We start from the raw sequence: 19,986 nt of genomic DNA on the forward strand, positions 1-19,986 counted from the left end.
TATTAATTCTTCAGAGCCTCCAAAACAAAACTTATCAAGAGTTATCCAATCTCATGCTCTTAATTTCTTACCTTACACTTACTCTTTAATGAGCGGGCTGTCTGAACATCTACATGAAACTGCTCTTGTTAAGGTCACTAACTCTTTTGTGCCATCCATGCCTCCCTATCTAATTTTCTTCCCCCCTCACAAGAAGCCCCTGAGAATACTCCTTCAAATGATCACTGGCACAAAAAGCCCCTTCTCAGGTCCTCCTTCTAGGGACCAATGTAAGACAATTTAGGAAAGGCAGATTAATCAGATTTGTTTCCAGAGATGCATTTTATTAACTTTATTTTTCTTCTAGTGTAGTACTTTCAACTCATCATACTTTTAAAAGTTATGCATTTCTTCTGTAGTATTAAGTGGTTTAATTTCATTTCAAGAGCACAAAAAATATAGTTCCTAAAGCTCACCAAAGCAATTTTTAAAATCATGAATTTGTGTACTCCAAATTGTCCTTGGTCTACTTTTAGAAGGCAGTGAAATTTTTGTTAATTAGAAACCAGATCATCGTTTGCTGCATAGTAAAGTCACAATGCAGGGAAACTATGCAACTCAGAGAAGAACTTCAGTTAGCGATTCTCTTGGTAATAGTGCATATTGCCATTATAGTTTCATTAATTTGGTAAATTGTTGTTAAGATTATTTATTAAGCAAAAATTGAGTCCCATCGTGAATAAATAACTGTTCTTGGCGCTACAGTGTATATAAGGTTTTAGAAAATACTAAACTGGGCCACTAGCCAAGCAAATAACATAAAATAAAATAAAAGTACATATCATTTAGAGCTGTATAAGAATTAGTCTATCTAAATTTTTATTTTCCAAACAAAAGGTTAGAATTTTAAGCCATTCTCTTCATCACAAAAAAATTTTTTTTTGGAGAACTTATTACATATCTACCGTTTCAAGGAAATATAAAATCAAAGTTTGCATATTTCCTTAAATGACTTTTTCTAGTCTAATTTTGTGCTAATGATTACCCTTCTTGGTTAAGGTATTGCAGTAAAAAATGCATCTTTTGGCAACAATCAAGTTTTCAAAATTAATAATTAAAAACAGCATATTTCATTGGACATCATATCATTTACGTTCATTCAGCCGCTGAATTTATAGAGAAAACAGACACTGAAGGGCAATGCTATCCAAAACTCTCATTGGTGTCTTCAACATGGCAACAAAACACATAGAGAAAAACTTGAAAAAAAAAACATACCTTATGGAGAAGACAAGCACCATCTACTTGGGGGTTGTCAGATGATACAGAGCACGACAGATATGGAAAAATGTTAATTCAGGGCTCAAAAATGGATTAAAGGAATAACTTTGTGCAACTTGCACTTCTCATTTCTGTCTCTCATCCCTTTTGAGATTCATGAATATAGGTCTTGGTATTGTTCATGATATTTTGACAAAAACCACACAGGGTAAAAAAATTGATAACTGGCTGTGTGATAGTTGCCAGATCTAGCAACGTACACAGACTGACAGAAAATTGGAACAGAAGTCAGAGTAGCAGTTTATTTGTCATTAATGAAAATCTTTTGTATGTATTGAATATCCAGTTTAACATTTTCTGAACCCATAAAAATTCCTTCATTCCATCTTTTCTCATAAGGGACTATACATTTTGTTCCTAACTCTACCACTAATTAACTCTATGATCATGGACATAAGAAAGCAATTTATGTTTTTTAAGTTGCTATATTTCATTTGTAAATTGAGAAAGGATGGGACTAGATAATCTCTGAACTCACTTTCTTCGCTAACATTCGGTGAGGCTGTTGATATAAGGATTAACTTGAAGATTGAGGAAAGAATAAATTCACAAATTTTATACAGTGAGGAAGTAATATTTAAATATACGACATAAAATGAAGTCACAAAAGAAAGCAACTTTTACCTTGGGAGAATCAAATAAGAATTTGAACAGATACTGGTTATCTTATTAAGAAAACATGTCCAAGCAGCAAAAACACCATAGAATACCAAAAGAATCTACATTCTTCGATCTCAGATTATTATGCATAATTGTATTCTTTTATGTTCTCTCTGCCAAAAGCTATATTTTGTAGTCGAGCGCTATATTCCTAAAAATAGTAAAAATAGAAGGACATGCTGACCCGATATCTTAGATAGGGCAGTGAAGGGAGTAGCTGCAATTGTTGTGACTCTAGTGATAGAAAAATGCTGCATTTCCATTGTTTCCCCCATTCTTATGTTATGCTGTAGAGTTTAGGTCTCTAATATGCCATGCTGCAACACTGCTATATAGGGTGACTGCATAATCTATCCTCCAAAGCCAATACTTATGGGAGTGAGTGGAGTGAGGGCTACGGATACCTACAAGGACAATAAGCCTAACCTGAGACTATTTTCAACAAACTGGGACATATGCTCACCCTCTGGACTTGTGTTTCTATTTCTTATTTTACCAATATATTTCCTTTATGAGTTATTGCCTCGTATGTTGAATTCAGTTCTATTACCAGTTGCTTTGGATTATTTCCTAAACTGGGTTTTAATCTAAACTTCACCATTAATTAACTGGGTGACTTCAAGATATACATATACTTCTTTGGAACTTAGTTTTCTGACTCTGAGAATTACGGTATAAAGAGCCTAACATATGGTGGATTCTCAGGAAAAAAAATTGACTTCCCTTAGAGAATAGTGTTCTTAATTTAAACAGTTCCAACAACACTTAACTGTCTTTATGCAGCATCACAACCTGCTCTGTAGTTCCTTTTCACCTTATTCATATTCAATATCCACTTTGGTGTTGAGGATATGTTTACTGTAGTTCCAGTTTTTTAGGTGGTGTCTCATAGTAATGTCTTAGGGTTCTATCTGGATCTTTCTGGGTATGGTACAACTTTTGAAGTTGGGAAATCTTTTGAAGGGTTAAAAGTTGCGCTTTGTATCATGCCTTCCTGATGTCTTCAAATACAAAAGCTTCGTTTGTTCCATGTACAAAAAATATCAATTATTTCCTCTTTTTGAACCTTTCTGCTCACTTGCTACCCATAACATTACAATATCCTTATTTCCTTTGTATTTCTCTAAATGTTCCTTTTGTTTTTATTCTTTTTTTTTTTTTCATAGTGGGATCCTCTTCCTCTGTTTAAACTTGAAAGCTTGGTGTCTGACAGGAGTTCGCTTTCACCCTTCACTCTTCTTACCTACGTATCCTCACTGGGTGGCCTAACCCACTGTCATCATTTCAACAAAGACCTCTCGCTGATATTCTCAAATTTATATATACAACCAATAGCATTCCTCTAAATTTCATATCATGTACTTATTTCTCAAATAGACATCTCTACCCACACAGCTTTTAGGCTTATCTCTTTACCAATCTGTTTTCTCTTTTCCATTCTCTCTTTAGGTGTCTCTACCAACATCACCACCTGCCTCGATACCCAACTTAGAAATACGGGAGTCATTCTTCCATCCTTCTCCTTCATCCAAAATTCAATTGGAAACTAAATTCTACTCATTTTATTTTAAAATTTTCCTGAATCTGTATCTTCTATCCATCCTTACCTTTCCTGCCTCAGCTCAGGGATAAGAAGTATTTCCTGAGTTATGCAATAACCCCCTCACTCTTCTTTCTGCTCTTCATCATACCTTCCTTCAGTCCAGCCATAGATTTGGCCATGCTATTCTCTAACCTTCTTCAGTAGTTTACCTTCCCCATCAGGAAGAAGTCTGAAGTTCATGATGACACCCAAGGCCTTTGCCTGACCCGTCTACTTCTCTAGGTACAGCTCTTCCATCACTTCTCACCATATATATTATATTTCATCATCACAGAACTGCTTCCAGTTCCCTTTTCACGTGCAGAGAAGCACAACAGAGAAACATACTAGCACACACATTCCACCCCTACTATCACCACGAACACTGCTCTGTTTCCTCTCCATCTTTGCTCGTGATGTGCCCTTCTCCTGCCACCATCTGTTTCTTATTCCCTTTTTATCATGACTACATCACATACGTCTTTGCTCACTCAACTAGTGCAGATGTCATCTACTCCAGGAAGCCAAAGCCAGGCTTTGGAAAGGCTTAGCCACTTGTTCTCATATGCCATCTATATATATCTATCCTTTATCATATTGTATATTAATTATCTGTTTGTATCAGTCTTACTCTCATCAAACTGTGAACTTCTAGAAGCCAGCACTCATAGTATTCAGTTTTGAAATCTCAATTTCTGATATAATCTAGAACATACTCGGTACCTAAAGACCTATACTGAACTAATGATTCTAATTGATGAATAAATGCATTTGAATCATTACTAACTTACAATGACCTTTATCTCATTCAATTGAACCAATCTACAAGTTAATATACAATACAACCAATATAAAATACGTTCAATTCATATTACATTATTGTTCGCACAATCCCTATGTATTTAGGGTTTTGTTGCTGGCAAAAATTGTAAACAAGGAAGTAGACTCCCAATCTTCAAAACCAAGAGAGGGAATCCTCAGTCTCTTGGAGACTATTCAAAGGGATCCTAGTCACAAGCCTCAGTGACCTCCATGTATTGTCCTGAATTTTCTGTCGTCCTTAGTTTTCTCACCTCCCACATTGTCCTGATTTGCTCAACTCCCCTAAAATGCCCTCTCAATAAACATTTCTAGGGCATATCTCCATCCCTACTCCTCCTTCTTATTTAAGAAGATAAGAAAAGGGATAAACTGAGTAAAAAGCACCAAATTCTCTTTAGCATTGGAAGCAGGGAACTTTGTGGGCCATACATGCTAACCATTGCTGTCCAAGCATACGTGTTTGAATGTGGGCGCTTTTGAATATGATGGTGCTATCTTTAGACTATTGTTTGGTTATTGTTTTGTATTGTCATGTGGAAGACATATTTAAATGAATGCACTCTTCCACTGCAGGTAACATTTGCATCCCCTCTTCAAAAGAAAACTGAACATATAGCCCATTTGCAGAACTCTTTCAACCATAACTACAATGCAAGTTTATTTAAAGCAGCCCTCTCGGTTTATTGAAAGGAAAAATCTTGGATTCAGCACTTTGCTTTCTCTCTTTGTAGTCTGTTTGTGGTTAGAGTCTATGTACTTTGTGTTTTATACATCAGCAACAGCTGTATTCCAAAGCTCCAAGGAAACCTCTCTCAAAATAGCTTTGCCGCAAAGAGAAAATGGCATTTGTGAACTTTGGCAGAGACTGTACTCTTGAGCCACGTTCAATTTTCAAACTTGAATGGAAAAATCCACTACACGTAGAAGCCAGCCACATAGGATCCCAAGCCGGTCTATTGTTAGAAGAAGGAAGAGGTGCCAGCAGCACACAGAGCTGGGGGTAGGAGAGGCTCTGAGAACTTGTGCACATTGTGTCCTGCAGGGGTCCTGGACAAAAGCCCGTTTGGACCAGGACCTAACCACAATGGCACACATGCTCAGGAAGAGACAAAACAGAAAATCTGCCACTTGGCAAAGCATCTTTACATAACCAGGGTCTGGGTTTGCATTAGCCAATTTCAATGACAGTTCAACAAATTTTCAAAAATAACTTCATTGTACCCATTCTGTCATTAAATAAAGTTATTCCTACAATTTGGGAATCCTTTATAATTTGGGGTGGAAAGTCATGCCTCAGGTCAGATTCTTAGTGCAGTGCCAGATCACCCCAAACTCTCACGTTCCTGTCTTCTCACTGGTATTGTGATGGAGGGAAGGGGTCCTGTTTTGTTGACAGCTTCTTAGAGAGAGGCTACTCACCTGGTCATGTCTGAAGGTAGGAACTGGACTAAATAAAGCCTTCTTTCTGCCCAGCAACTGTCACAAGTGCTAAGGGAATGTCTGGCTCCATCCTACTTTTCTTTCAAGTCCATGGTTCAGTATTATGCTAAGTGAAGAGAGCTCCCCCCACACAACTGGGCAAAGCCTTCTATTTTCACATCCAGCTGCTTCTGTAGGGTATAATGCTGTCCCATCATGGCAGGACAGACTATAGAAAGTTAAGTGTAGAGGATAGCAGCCTACCCAGTCCAAACCTCCTTTATGAGGCCAGCACACCCATCACCAGCCACCATGAGTAAGTACTGCCTCTAGTGGCTCATAGCCCAACCTCCCTTTAGTGAGAATTTTCTTAAGCGGATGAGAACTACTTAGTCTTTGAAGTTATGGCCACATCTTACCATCATTCATGATTCAGGCTACCAGAGATACTAGATGCAATAAAGCAAGCCACTGGGCTCTAGAGTGCTGCTCATTGGCAAAGCTTCTCCCAGAATGCCAGAAGATCTTGTCCAAAGCCTTCTTACAAACACTATTTTAAAGAGATGATTCATGTTCTTGTAGTTCTGAATCACTCTTATGGAGCAACTCTTTTAGTTAAATCACACACACACACACCACAAAAAACCTACATTGCTTCTGAGGTGTCAAACAAGGGTAAATTCTAGAGTCTTGTGTCTCATGGTCCCTTGAATTTTGTAGCCCATAGTTTTGCTCAACCCAGTGCTAGTCAGTTTAGCCCCTTGACTCTGTCTTTCTCTACTTCATGGTGATTTATTTTTCCAAGACATTTTTTTTCCTTTCTATGTCATTTGACCTAAGTTTGAGCTACTTTAGGTGTCCATGACAGATCTCCCCAATTGCAAATCTTAGGAAGAAAAGATGGAAGAGTCTGAGACCCTTCTTTCTGGAAAGCACCTAGGTTTGTACAGATCTGTCCCTAGCCATTTTGAATTCTGAAAAGGGAGAGGGATTCTGGGACCATGACAGAGGGACCAACGAAGAGCCCATCAGGGGATTTAAGTTGAGCAACCCAGTTACTACATATACAAACAGCAGCCGGCAGCATCTCCCTCAGAAGAAAAACAACAACATTAAATTATTTAAATATAGAGCATAAGCTGTATATCTTAGTGTTTTATGCTTCTTCAAGAAAAATTTAAAAATGCTTTTAATTTAAATGTTCCTTTCTATGGAAGATTAGTACTGTGGTTCATTGAGAGGCATTAAAGACTCTTCTTGATGGGCACGGCATCAAAAAGTGTAATGAAGTCGTATCAATCTGGGATAGTTTAAGTAGGATTCTATTACAGGACAAGAGAATGCAGGAATAGCTGCTCTGGGCCCATCTAATCAACTGTCTTGTTTTCTTTTTAAAGACCAGCCATTAGCTGCTTTTTCATGGATACTGAATCAGAAAGGGTCAGGAAGTGAGCTCTCAGGATTTAGGTTCTGTTGCCTTATTTAGGTAGCAGCAGCTTTTGGTGTACAAGTGAATCCGTCACTAAGTGGAGAAACTTTAATTTCAGTACCACTGTATTTACCCCCCAAATTGGTGAATAGCAACATACTGTCATGCAATGTAAGAGTTTAGTTGTGGTTATTAAACAAAGTATATTTGTTCTTATTCTGCAGCCTCCACCTCAGATATATGACAAACAGTTGGATGAAAGAGAACACACCATCGAAGAATGGAAAGGTGACTCTTCTGCTTAAATAAATTCTACTTTTTGCTATATTGAAACTCAGAAAGTATCCTTGAGGTTTTTCCTTTAAAGCACTTTACAGACATGATTTTCTAATTGTTATCCCTTTAGACCAATTTCAAAGCTTATGAAACTTCTTCTGTCTTTTCATACTAATAGAAATGTAACATTTGCTCAAGAATGAAAGGAATTAATTATTGACATCTTTTAAATGGTACTGATTGTGAAAGTGTCATATGGTGGGGTGAGCTTCAAGATAATTCAGGATTTCAGAATTAAGCTTCCCATTTTTCTACAGAAAATTATAATGTGATTGCTAAAATAACTTATGTCTGATATGGTTTCATACATTAAAAGATAAAAATGTTTACTACATGTATTCATTCACTGAATTTGTATGACTTGAGAATTTAAATAGAGAATTTGTGTGTCTAAGTGGCTTATTTTCCCGTTAAAGAAAGAAAAGAATGAATGGACACATTAATTCATTTTTGTTTTCAGCAAAACTTTCCAAAACACAAACTGAATGTTCAAAATTAGATTGAGGGTGAAACAAAGCGGAAACACAAGTCACACGTGTCTTGAGTGAGATAAATAACTACAGCCTCTTCCTGCAGAATAGATGTGAGAGAACAAAATACAAATAATAAAAAAAAAGATCAGGCAAAAATGATGAGAAACAGAAAGATCGTATCTGAAGGAAAGGACTTTTGAGCTATCTAGAAGGAATTAATGAACGGAAATTGACAGAAGGAAAAAAAAGTAGAGGAAAATACTAGATGAGGGGATATAAAAGAAAAACAAAAGGGAGAAGTGAGCAAAAAGGTATTACAAAGATAATAAAGAGAGTCCACTGGCTGAGGGGTCATGCTGGAGAATATGAGAAAGTGAGCATTTATAAATGGCGGTTCAAGTAAAAGAGAATGCTAAATTATGGAAAAGATTTGACTTGATCTAAATATAGGCAAGAAGGCATTGTATGGGTTCATGAGTAGGAAAGTGATATAACTGTCATTTAAGGAGGACTTGGTCTAAGTTGTGAAAAATTAGAGACAGAAATACCTTAAGGATGATGATTGTATAAATTGCAAGCCATCACAAAGCAAGAATGGACAGGACTGCATAATTTCAGTTAATGAAGGTAAAAAAGGAAGAACTGAAGACATTCAATTTAACTCTAGCAGTGAGAAAGTAAAAAAGGGATGTCAGTTTGGAAATGAATAAAATGATTTTTTATGGTGTTGGGTTTTAGTCAAGTTTAGGCTTACAAATCTGAGACTGAGTCTGGAGAACAAATGAAGTAAAAGATAGAAAATTGCAAGGATTGGCAATAAAATCATGATAATTTGTGCATCTGTTAGGGAATGAAAAAAAAAAAAGAAAATGGGTGTTCAAAACTGAGCCATTAAAGATCATTAAAAGGTAATGTAAACTGCCTAAGAATGTCCTAAAACAAGCAAAATCTACATTCATCATTCATCTTTACATTTCTTTTTCCACCTATTTTACTGAGCACCTACTTTGTGCCAGGCTTTATGCTAATTGTAAGAAAATGAGGAAATAGAAGAGAAAGGAATCCCAACTGATTTTTTTCTCCACTCCACCGAAAAGTTCTTATTCAGGTTTAACTAATGAAATTCTCTGTGGAGTAAGGAGAAGATGTTGTTTATATATATATATATGTATATAACACGGATAACTGTCTTTTACAGAACTTATCTACAAAGAAGTAATGAATTCCGAAGAAAAGACTAAAAATGGTGTAGTAAAAGGACAGCCTTCTCCTTCAGGTACTCACTCTCGGTGAATAACTGAACAACTAATATTTGTATATTTTTCTTGGCCTTTGAGGAAGGGTTGCAGCCAATAGCTTTGCTTATAGAGAATGAACTAATATCATGTGACTATTTCCCTATAATGATTTTAGCTTTATTCCTTTTGATCTTTAGTGTGGCATTCATTCTGACTATGATGACTTAGCACAAAAATTCCTTTAGAACTTATTTTAAGACAGTAATGAATCCTGAAGAAATGGTAAAGTAGGCTGGTTAAAGGGTAACTGTCCCAACTTGAAATGCAGAGCCATAATGCCAACTGTATTGCCAAATCAATGCGGAGGTCAGGAATTCCTCCAGCCACCATCTCTTTTCTCATTCATTCCAAATGTTTTTACTCTTTTCAAAGTTAATATGACAGTAGTTGAAGCACTGGCCAATTTTCCAATTAAAATCAGCATGGAAAATTTTACAGTTTTAGCTTTTAACACCTAGAGAATTTAACACACATTTGTACATATACATATTTTTGCTGATCCTAATAATGTGCTTTAAGATTACTTGGAATAGTTTTCTAACACTAATTATCAATGTTAATAAATTTCATCCCTAAGACCTATGCTTTGAATATAAAGAGAGAACAATTTTTGAAAATGCAATGCCTTTTCTCCAGCTTTAAACTACTCCTTGCTCATTCTGACAAGAGTATAGTCTGCGAATAATTAGTTTAAAGGAAAATGTAATTGGGTGTCCTATCTTTGAAAAATTTTTTTCCCCATGCACTTTAAGTTGTCTCAGGAACAAAGATGTAGGATGAATTAATCAATTATTCACACTGACACTACGTTTTAAATAATTTGCACCCACAACCATTATGATGCACAGTTACATCTGCAGTTCCGTCATGGCATGTTTTTCTCATTTACAGATTTATGGAAATATCTAATTGTACCCCAAATTGTTCCTTTTCTCAAAAAGGGTCAAGGAAGTGGAATTGTCTTCACCTTGCTCTCCCCATTCATTTACGTAGTAGCATCCAGATTGAGACAAGTCTGCAGCAGCTGCTTCTAACTTATCTGCATGTTCTCTCTGCTGCTGATTAAAGAACTGAAAGATTGGATCCACCAGCTTCAAGCTGCCAGCTGCTAAGGCAGAAAGTCTCCTTATCTTAGGATTCCTGTAATAGCCAGAATATATTCTCCTCTAATCATTAAGAAGCCAAAATATCAGAATCCAGTGAAAGATGACCTAGCATTTCAGGCTGGGGCTGGACAAATTTAGTAGTCCTTTTGATTCATTTTAATTATAATTATCATTAACTTCTCTCCTTTCCCTTTTTTAAAGAACTCAGAATCCTGCCAGCAGCTCTAGGATGCCTCATCTTCTGCTTGTTTCCTCTCATCCTCTTCTCATTCCCAAGAAGATATTCACAGTAGCTAATCTGTGATGAATAGATTTGCAAAATTCTTTTTTCAGTTCTTTCACAATATTTCTAAAAAATGTTCTTGTTCCCTTGATTCATTTTTAATAAATCCTACGGCTCAGAGAAGGTATAATTTGTGTCTGAGAATGGTACAAAAGAGATCAATTAATCATTTAAAGGATGAGATGAGAGGGTTGCCATTTGAAGAAAGGTTTAAATTTTTGTGAAAGGAACAATTCTGTACCTATTCAGAGCATAATCCTTAATCATTAAAATCACAATTCTTGCAGAAAAAGAGGGTGAGTGCATATAGAAGTTTCTCTTAACTTATTAATGAGGCAAATAACAGAATGACAAAGATGTTTCAATGAAGATATCAGAGATTAGGATTTTATATAGTTTATGGAAAAAGCAACATTGAAATAAGATCACTAAATTAGAGTCAAAGCTTATACATGTCTTTCAGGGCAGCCAAACCTATCTTTTTGGTTTTCATTTCTTCTTGGGCAAAGAAAAATTTACTCTGTCAGTTTTCTACAACTTTACAGAGTTGTAAAACACCTGGTCTTGATCAGTTGAGAATGTTAAGTCAAACTAAGGTTTAGTCCAACAAAAAAGTTAGGTGTTCCTCAGGTAGGCTTGTTTACATGCTCAAGCATGACATTAAAGTATTGCATAGTCATCTCCCACTTCCCTACGCCCCTTCCCCGACCTTAATTTCAAGTTTTGGATAACCTTCCTAAATAGCGTGTATGGTTATTGAAATTTGCACATCATGCCTGCTATGTCAAGGTTGGCCAAATCTTGATCAAGAAAATCTTTTTGAGTTTATGAAAATAAATGTAAGATTTATTAAATCAAAGACTAGGATACGCAACAGTTTGTTATTTCTGGGTTGGCCTGAAAAAAGAAATGCATTCCACTTAATTATTTAATAACGAATATAAGCTAGTTTAGAGAAACAGGGATATTGGGCCAGGATGTATCTGATTGCCATCAATTTAGATTTAATTTATTTAAAATCAAGAATATCAGCTCTGTTTAGATTAATCCACCCCAGCAGTAAATTTTGCTCTCAGCTTTCTCATTTCTGCTCATGGCAGCTTTCTTTTCACAGCTCCCCGGTTCAAAACTCCAGATTGATTATGTACAGTTAGGAATTCAACTTGATGTTGATTATCAGAGACAGTCACTTTCTATATCCTAAAAATTTTATTTGTTTGATGCCATACATCCAATTTCTCCTCTCCATGACTGGAGTTTTCCTGAAGTGATCTCCATGTCTTCCAGCTCTACTTGATTTTTTTTTTTTTTGCATAAGCAGGCACTGGGAAATGAATTCCATCTCTACTTAAGTGCACCTTTCACAATTATAGGTTTGATAAAAAAATTCTGGTGCTCAGCCCTCCCCTATGGCTTTGCATCACATAGCAGTTTAAGCCTTATAACCTCTTCCTAACAAAGATGACCCTCAATAAGCCTCAGGTTTTTCCACTTTATCTCCTTTCATGCAACACCCATTCTTGGGTCCTCTATCACCACTTCCCCCTTGACTATCCAGTCAAGTGCCCATTTAAAGTGCTCTCTTATCAGATATCACCTCATCAGAAAAGACTTTTCATATCTGCCCAGTGGAATAGGATCTCTCCTTCCTATGGGACCTGTTAGTTCCTGCATTTTGGACTTTTTGTCTTATTACCCCTTAATGATTATAAGTTAATTGAGAGGAAGGACTCTATGTATTCATTTTTGTGTACCCTGCAGTGCCTATGTTGCTATGCCTTGTGCATTAACAGAAGATTGATATATATCTAATTTGGTTTGTCAGTGATATATATTTAATTTGAAAATTTCCAATTAGGCTCTCCTCAGCAAGTTTCTTGATGCCACTACAAAAGACAGAATTCAAGACAGGATCATATGTATAATACAATATGCAATTCAATATGTTCTTAGGCCCCCAAATATTTGTTCACTTATTTATCTCCATGAAAATAAGTGGGCCAAATATCAAGTATATGAATTGTTATTAGCATTTGCTCATGTTTCAGATTAAAATTTGTTGCCTTCAGATGGTCATTTGAATCATTTCATTTGGTGAAAGGTATATTTATGATTTTTTTTCTTTTTGCTGGCCTGCTTGGTGTGTTAATTCCTATGTATGCTACCCATACTCGACCTAAGTCATTTTTTAACCATTCTAACCACCTCTAACAATCAGAAATGATCTATCTTGCATACTTACCCTAAACTATTATTGACTGTCAACCCAAATTATAGTTAAGATGATCATGAACTCAGTCTTTCACTACATGATTTTAAAAGTCATGACATAATTTTAAGACATGACATCTATACTATTTTTATGACATATTTATGTGCAGTATATTTGTATTCTATCATGTGTATAAGTAGTATGACCAAAGAATGCAGGCTATAAGACAGCCTCATGCTGGAGGTGACGCTGCCAGCTCATAAGAGCCAACTGTGTCTGGTCCCCTGACTATGAGTTCATTAACTGCATGTTGGTAGCTTGAAATCAACCATGGAGGGAATACTTAGAAAGTGGAAATTAGTAGACCTTACAAATCTGGGCTTTCTAAAAAATGCTAATTGTTAAATTTTTATTAGTCTACGTGTGTGTGTGTGTATTTGTGTATACATGCATACCGTATGTACATGCATATATACATCAGCATGTATTTATCTGCAGCACACTATACTGGAAGAAAAAATAACTACTAAAAATACATTTGGAAAGTCAGATCTTTTGTATTTTGCGTTATATTCACCATTTACATTAATGCATGCATATCTTATTTTATTTTGTAAGCAGCGAAGATGAAACAAACTAATATCACAACAAAGGTTCTCTTAATAATTATGGCAATCCTGGGAATCCAGTAGAAAGGCATATGTTAATGCAGCTTCTCAGCGACAAAATGGTCTAGTAACTGAACCCATGTCTTGGTTTAAAAACCCATGTTTTAAAAATGTAAATAGGAAGCTAAATGTGTATTTGCAGAATAATAAGTAGGTTTGAAATTTATTGATAGAATTGTTAGATATCAAAAAGAGATGTCTAAATTTCAGATTTGTTTCTATATAAATGATTGTACTCCCCCCCACTATCTGATTTCACTTACATAATGATTTATTTTCAAGGACAGCATTGCTGCTTGCTTTTTGAATTGATTTGTAAAGACTGCTAAGGAAAATAGCAGTCTATGAATAAAAATTAGTCTTCTAAAAATATTTCTTATAGAATTTAGGGTTAGAACAAATATAGGAGGTCATCTAACTCCCAAATTTTAATCTGTCCCCTACCTTCATTCCACTGGAGAAACAAAGCTCTCATACCTAATAATGAATCACTAAGATAAGGATACTTAGCATCAGGATGGACAGAGGGCTTTTAAAATCTTAAAATCAAACATAAAGCTCTCCCGGTGATTTTTAATAATCACACATTTCTCTCTTCCCTGCCATGGGAACGTGCTTTTCCTAGTTAGAATCACTGGATTTAGTCCAATAATTTCATTTTTCATTTAAAAAGAAAAACGGAGACCCAAACAAGTCAAGGCTCAAGATCATACTGGTAGAGAAGGGAGTTCACCTCTGTCATTGTTTCTATTCCAGTTGTTTCTTCCATTGTTTTGTATTATCATTAATTTTTGGTTTGGAAAATAATCTATTTAACAAGAAAAACAAAACATTTTTCCCCTTGAGACAAGGGATATCTTTTGGTTAGATAATTTCCATCTGAGAAATTTTCATTAGCATGTTACTTTTTTCCATGAGCCCAGTTTCTTTTCAGGCAAAGTAGTTAGTATTCCTAATTTCCAATCCTATTAGTATTTTCAGTTACTTTTTTTTTCTTGCACGGGCAGGCAGCGGGAATTGAACCCGGGTCTCCAGCAAGAACTCTGCCTGCTGAGCCACCGTGACTGGCCCTTCAGTTGCTTTTAATATCATTTTTACTTACCAAAAATTGTAATGCTTTATTAATGGCAAGGTATTTGTTTTCAGAGAAATGTATGTCTCCACTGATTCCTCCTGAGCAACATGGAAAGAATGGATATTTATTATACTCCTAGGATATGCTGGGCTTTATAATGAAGGGGACTTTATAATGAAATACAATTCAGTTCAATTCTGTTTAATAGGTTTTTACAAACTGCTTGGCAGTAAATTGACAACTTGAAGCCAGGGGCCCATATCTTATCCTTCTCTTTGTGTTTGCTTTTATGGTTTACAAAGCTTATTTATTGCCCACATGAAAATAGACTTGAAAAAATACATCCAGTAAAACCAGAAGTGGCTGCACTCTGGGAGGCATTAATATAGGGCAATAGAAGGAGTCATACAGAAGCAAAGATTTTCATGTACATCTAGACATCTTCACTATACCAATTTTGAGCTACCAATGTGACATCACTGAGCACAGAATTGGAAAGAAATGCTAATAAATACTCACAAGCCAGTAGAAGCCACTCCAGCACACCACCGTACAAATCACAGTGTCCTCCCAACATAATACTAGATAGAGAGATACCCTCCCGTACAACAAGCAGATGCAATGGGAATTTTACAAAATCAGCACAGGAAGAAAGGACCCCACTTAAAGTTCAGTACATAATGAATTTTTTTGTTGTTGCAGAATATCAGGAACAATAGCCTGTGGAAACTTAGAAATTCACTCACTAAACACTTTGTAGAAATTCTAAACTTTGAATAATTGAGTGCTAATTGCATTAAGATATAATTAACTTATAATTAAGTAAATCGCAATTTAATTGTAATTACTATTTCTAATGTTAACAGTAGCCTAGAGGAGCATTCCAATGCAGAAGACAGAGATCTCAGCCAGCCAGCCGATGAATCAAAGGATAACACAACTACAACCCAAGAATTTATTCTAGCCTAAAATAATTAGTAGTTTCACCAGTTTCATAGCAGGAAGAAATTTGTTTTCTCTCACAGAACCTAGCAAAAAGAGTATACAGAAATATTTGTTAAATTGAGTACTTACTCTATGCTCAGCAGGAAACATTGTGAAGACAGGAGAAATAATGATGTATAATAAAAGGAGTAAAAAGAAGAAAGGGAAACAATAGACAACAAAAAACCCAAAGGCAATCAAATAAAATTATATACAATCAGTGGCTGACTTGAATGGTAAAACATTTAGAAAATTCAAAAAGTGTACTGAAAATATGCTGATTATTAAAATAAAGGCATTAGGAATGCTGTGTATTTCATAAGCATAACCTTCAGGTTTGATCGCTTTGTTTATGAATAGTTCATTAAAAGCTACTCTGGCTGCCTTCATTCAGTATTAGAGGTAAACCTGTGTTTTGCTGGGGAAATTTCCTCAGTGTTTTCATGCAAATTCTCCAACTACTGCTGTGGATTTGTGTTTATTTGTAAACATCAACTTGTGTTCCTATTAGGGCACCTTATCTCATCTAAAGACAATCTTGCTTGAAACATTACTCAGCTTCCAACTGTAACAATAAAAACATGTCCACATAATCATCCTCAGCCGGGAAAGGAAAAAAAGCCTATTAACGGAAGACCAGAGTTGTTACGACGAGTTACTTTAAAATATTCTTTTGTGTGTACACTATGTAAAATTTTAATTTAAGAACCTAAACACCACTTTAAAACTGGTTAGATTGGCGTAATTTAATAAAACATGAGCAAAAATGTTCCTGGTTCTAGTAGCATTTTTATGAATTTAAATACTTATGGGAAGTATATATCATCATCTGATCCATTTAGTTTCCAATTCACTGACCCTCCAAGACTTCTGTGATAGTCTGAAGCTGTATAAATACCCCAGAAAAGGCCATGTTCTTTTAATCCACTCCTCTGGGTGCAGACCTATTGTAGGTGCAACCTTTAGGTTAGGTTATTTCAATTGCCATGGGACCTACCTCTTCCAAGGTGGGTCTTACTCCTTTTACTGGAGTTCTTTATAAAAGGATAAAACACATATAAAAGCCAAGAGATGAAATTAAGAGAAGTTCACAGAGACTGGCCCAAGAGAAGCTAAGAGAGAAAGCCACTGAAACTAAAACCTTGAAGCAATGAAACCCAAAGGAGAGAAGGACCAGGAGATGCTGACCATGTGCCTTCTCTTGTGACAGAGGTGTCCCAGATGCTGGCAGCCTGTCTTCAGAGTCCAAGTATCATCCTGGTGATGCTTTGAATTGGACATTTTCATAGCTTAAGAATGGTAATCTTTAAGCTAGTAAATCCCATTGTAAAAGCCAACCCATTTCTGGTAAATTGCATTCTGGCAGCTTTATCAAACTGAAACACTTCCTATTCAATAAGCCAGTTATATCTCCATACATTAAAAGTGAATAATCTAAAAATAAAACTAAGATTGCAATGCCATTTATAGTAGCATCAAGAAGAATAAAATATTCAGGCATAAATTTAGCATGAGAAGTCCAAAACATGTTCTCTGAAAGCTATAAAACATTGTTGAAAGAAATAAAAGAAGACCCAAATAAATGAAAGACATTCCATTATTCACGGATTGGAGAACTTAATAGTGTTAAAATGACAATATCCCAAATTGACCTACAGATTACAAATGATCCATATAAAATCTCAGCTGCTTTTTTACAGAATGGACAAATTGACCTTAAAATTCAAGTGGAAATGCAAGGGACAAAGATTAGCCAAAACAATCTTGAAAAACAACAAAGGTGGAAGGCTCATGCTTCCCAATTTCAAAACTTACTACAAAGCTACAATATTCAAGATAGTATGATATCTTGATAGTATGATATCCACACACATAGATCAGTGGAATAAAATTGAGAGTCCAGAAACAAAGCTTCAACATTTATGGTAAGCTAATTTTTGACAAGACTGTCAGGACAATTCAATGAAGAAAGAACAATCTTTCAACAAATGCTGCTGGCATTTCATGCAAAAGTGTGAAGCTGTACCCCTATGTTATGAATGAATCATAAATCTAAATCTAAGATCTCAAACTATAAGACTCATAGAAGAAAACAGAAGTAAGTCTTCATGATCTTGAGTTAGCAAATGGCTTCTGAGATGTGACACCAAAAGCCATGTGACAAAAATAAAAATAGATATCTGACTTTATAAAAATTAAAACTGTGCTTTGAAGGACATCATTGAGAAAAGTGAAAAGACAATGCACAGAACAGGAGAAAATATTTGCAAATCATACAGCTGATAAGGGACTTATATTACATCTAGAAAGTATAAAGAACTCTTATAACTCAATAATAAAAAGACTTAATCCAATTAAAAGTGGGTAAAGGGTGGGCTACTGTGGCTCAGCAGGCAGAGTTCTCACATGACCTGGGTTTGATTCCCAGTGCCTGCCCATGCAAAAAAGAGAAAAAAAGTGGGTAAAGGAATAGACATTTCTCCAAAGAAGATAAACAAATGGCCAACAAGCACATGCAAAGATGCTAAATATCATTAGTCATTAGGGAAATGTAAATAAATCAGTAACACAATTCACATGTATTAGGATAGCTATGATAACAAAGACAGGCAGTAACAGACATTGGGTAAGAAGCGGAGAAAATGGAGCACTAATGTAATGCACTCTTGATGGAATATAAAATAATGCAGTCGCTTTGGAGAACAGTTCTGCTATTCTTCAAAATGTTAAATATGGGGTTACTGTATGACCCAGCAATTCCATTCCTGGGTGTATACCCAAGAGAAATAAAAACATATGTCTGCACAAAAGCTTGAATATGACTATTCACAGCAACAATATTCATAATAGCCAAAAAATGAAAACAACCCAAGATGTCCATCTACCAATGAATAGATAAATAAAATGTATATCCATGCAATAGAATATTATTCAGCAATAAAAAAAATGAAGTACTGATACATGCTAACTGAAAAAAAGTAAGTCACAAAAGATCAGATATTGCATGGTTCCATTTATATGAAATATCCAGAATAGGCAAATCTATAGAGACAGAAAGTAGATTAGTGGTTACCTAGGGCTGGAGAATTTGGGAGAAATGCGATATAGGATTTCTTTGGAGGATGATGAAAATGTTGTAAAAGTGATTGCAGTGGTGTTTGCACAACTCTGTGACTACTCTAACAGCACTGAATTATACAATTTGGTGCATTGCATGGTATGCAAATTATTTTCAATAAACCAGTTTCAAAAAGATTTATGGGCATCATTTCATATCTCAAGTCTAAACTAGATCTAAAATGCAGTACCATGATTTGAAAGCTATCCATTTAATACAGGAATATACCATCCCGGAGATGAATGGAGAGTAAGAGAAAAGCAATCTCACCCTGTGGGACTTACAATTGATCCGGACTTTATGAGAGTCCTGTGTCAGTTTTAATCACTACAGTTTAAAAAGAATGTAGAAAAATTTAAGAGGGTTCTGAGAAGATATCATAGCGAGGCAAAATTATCAGAGTACAGAATTTATGAAGGAGCATGAAGGGTGTTGGTATAATTTAATTAAGGATGATGGGCGGAGGGGGGATGGCCAAGGGGGCAGAAAGATGGGCATTTGGGCTATGTAAAATCATTAAGGGTTTTCTCCTAGAATATGAAATCTTCTCACAAGAGAAATTAATTAGCTTTTCACTGTATTTATGAGGGATATAATTAAATAAAGCTGAACTTAACTGAAGCCAGATAATGTTACATTAGACGTCATTCTGATAATGAAAGTAATTCTTTATAGAAAATGTAAACGAGAAGGCTTTAAAAATCTTTTCTAGGGGCATTTAAAATTAAGAAGTATTGATATTTTTAAGTTATTAACGAACATGAAAAATGCCCAAGATTTTCTGTAAACAAAAATATCAAGATACAAAAGAATACATAAAAATGATGACAACTATAGAATCTTCTATAGTTGGAAAAAAGGCTGGAAAGAAATATACCAACAGTTTAACAGTTCTTATCATTAATTTGAGGGTCAGTGCTTATCGCTTTATTTATTTCTGGATATTTTCACATTTACTGTAACTTACATAAGTATTTTATAGTGAACCAAAAATGTAAAATAGACATAGGATACAAATAATCTGTCTTAGTTTTAACTTTATGTTTAAATGGACCCTCCTGCAGATACTGTACATTTTCATCAAATTTTACCCTCAAGCAAGAAATGTCTGCCACAGGAGCCTAAAATACTGTTTTAACACTAACATCTTTGGTTTTTGTTCTTCCTGATTTAGTAGGTCTGTGTGATGACATTATGGTAA

At 35.4% G+C, this 19,986-nt stretch overlaps 1 protein-coding gene across 6 annotated transcripts in view; it reads left to right on the forward strand.

Annotated features, from left to right (window-relative positions):
• MAPK10 (mitogen-activated protein kinase 10) overlaps positions 1 to 19,986 on the forward strand; it is a 371,854-nt gene that overhangs the window by 345,106 nt on the left and 6,762 nt on the right. For all 6 annotated transcript variants that reach the window (XM_077142936.1, XM_077142934.1, XM_077142935.1 and 3 more), the window contains exons 12-13: positions 7,457 to 7,520; positions 9,240 to 9,317. In XM_077142936.1, coding sequence (XP_076999051.1) covers positions 7,457 to 7,520; positions 9,240 to 9,317 — 142 coding nt within the window. The remainder of the gene's footprint in view (positions 1 to 7,456; positions 7,521 to 9,239; positions 9,318 to 19,986) is intronic.

The sequence above is a fragment of the Tamandua tetradactyla genome, chromosome 24 (genome assembly GCF_023851605.1).
Source record: "Tamandua tetradactyla isolate mTamTet1 chromosome 24, mTamTet1.pri, whole genome shotgun sequence".
NCBI lineage: Eukaryota > Metazoa > Chordata > Mammalia > Pilosa > Myrmecophagidae > Tamandua > Tamandua tetradactyla.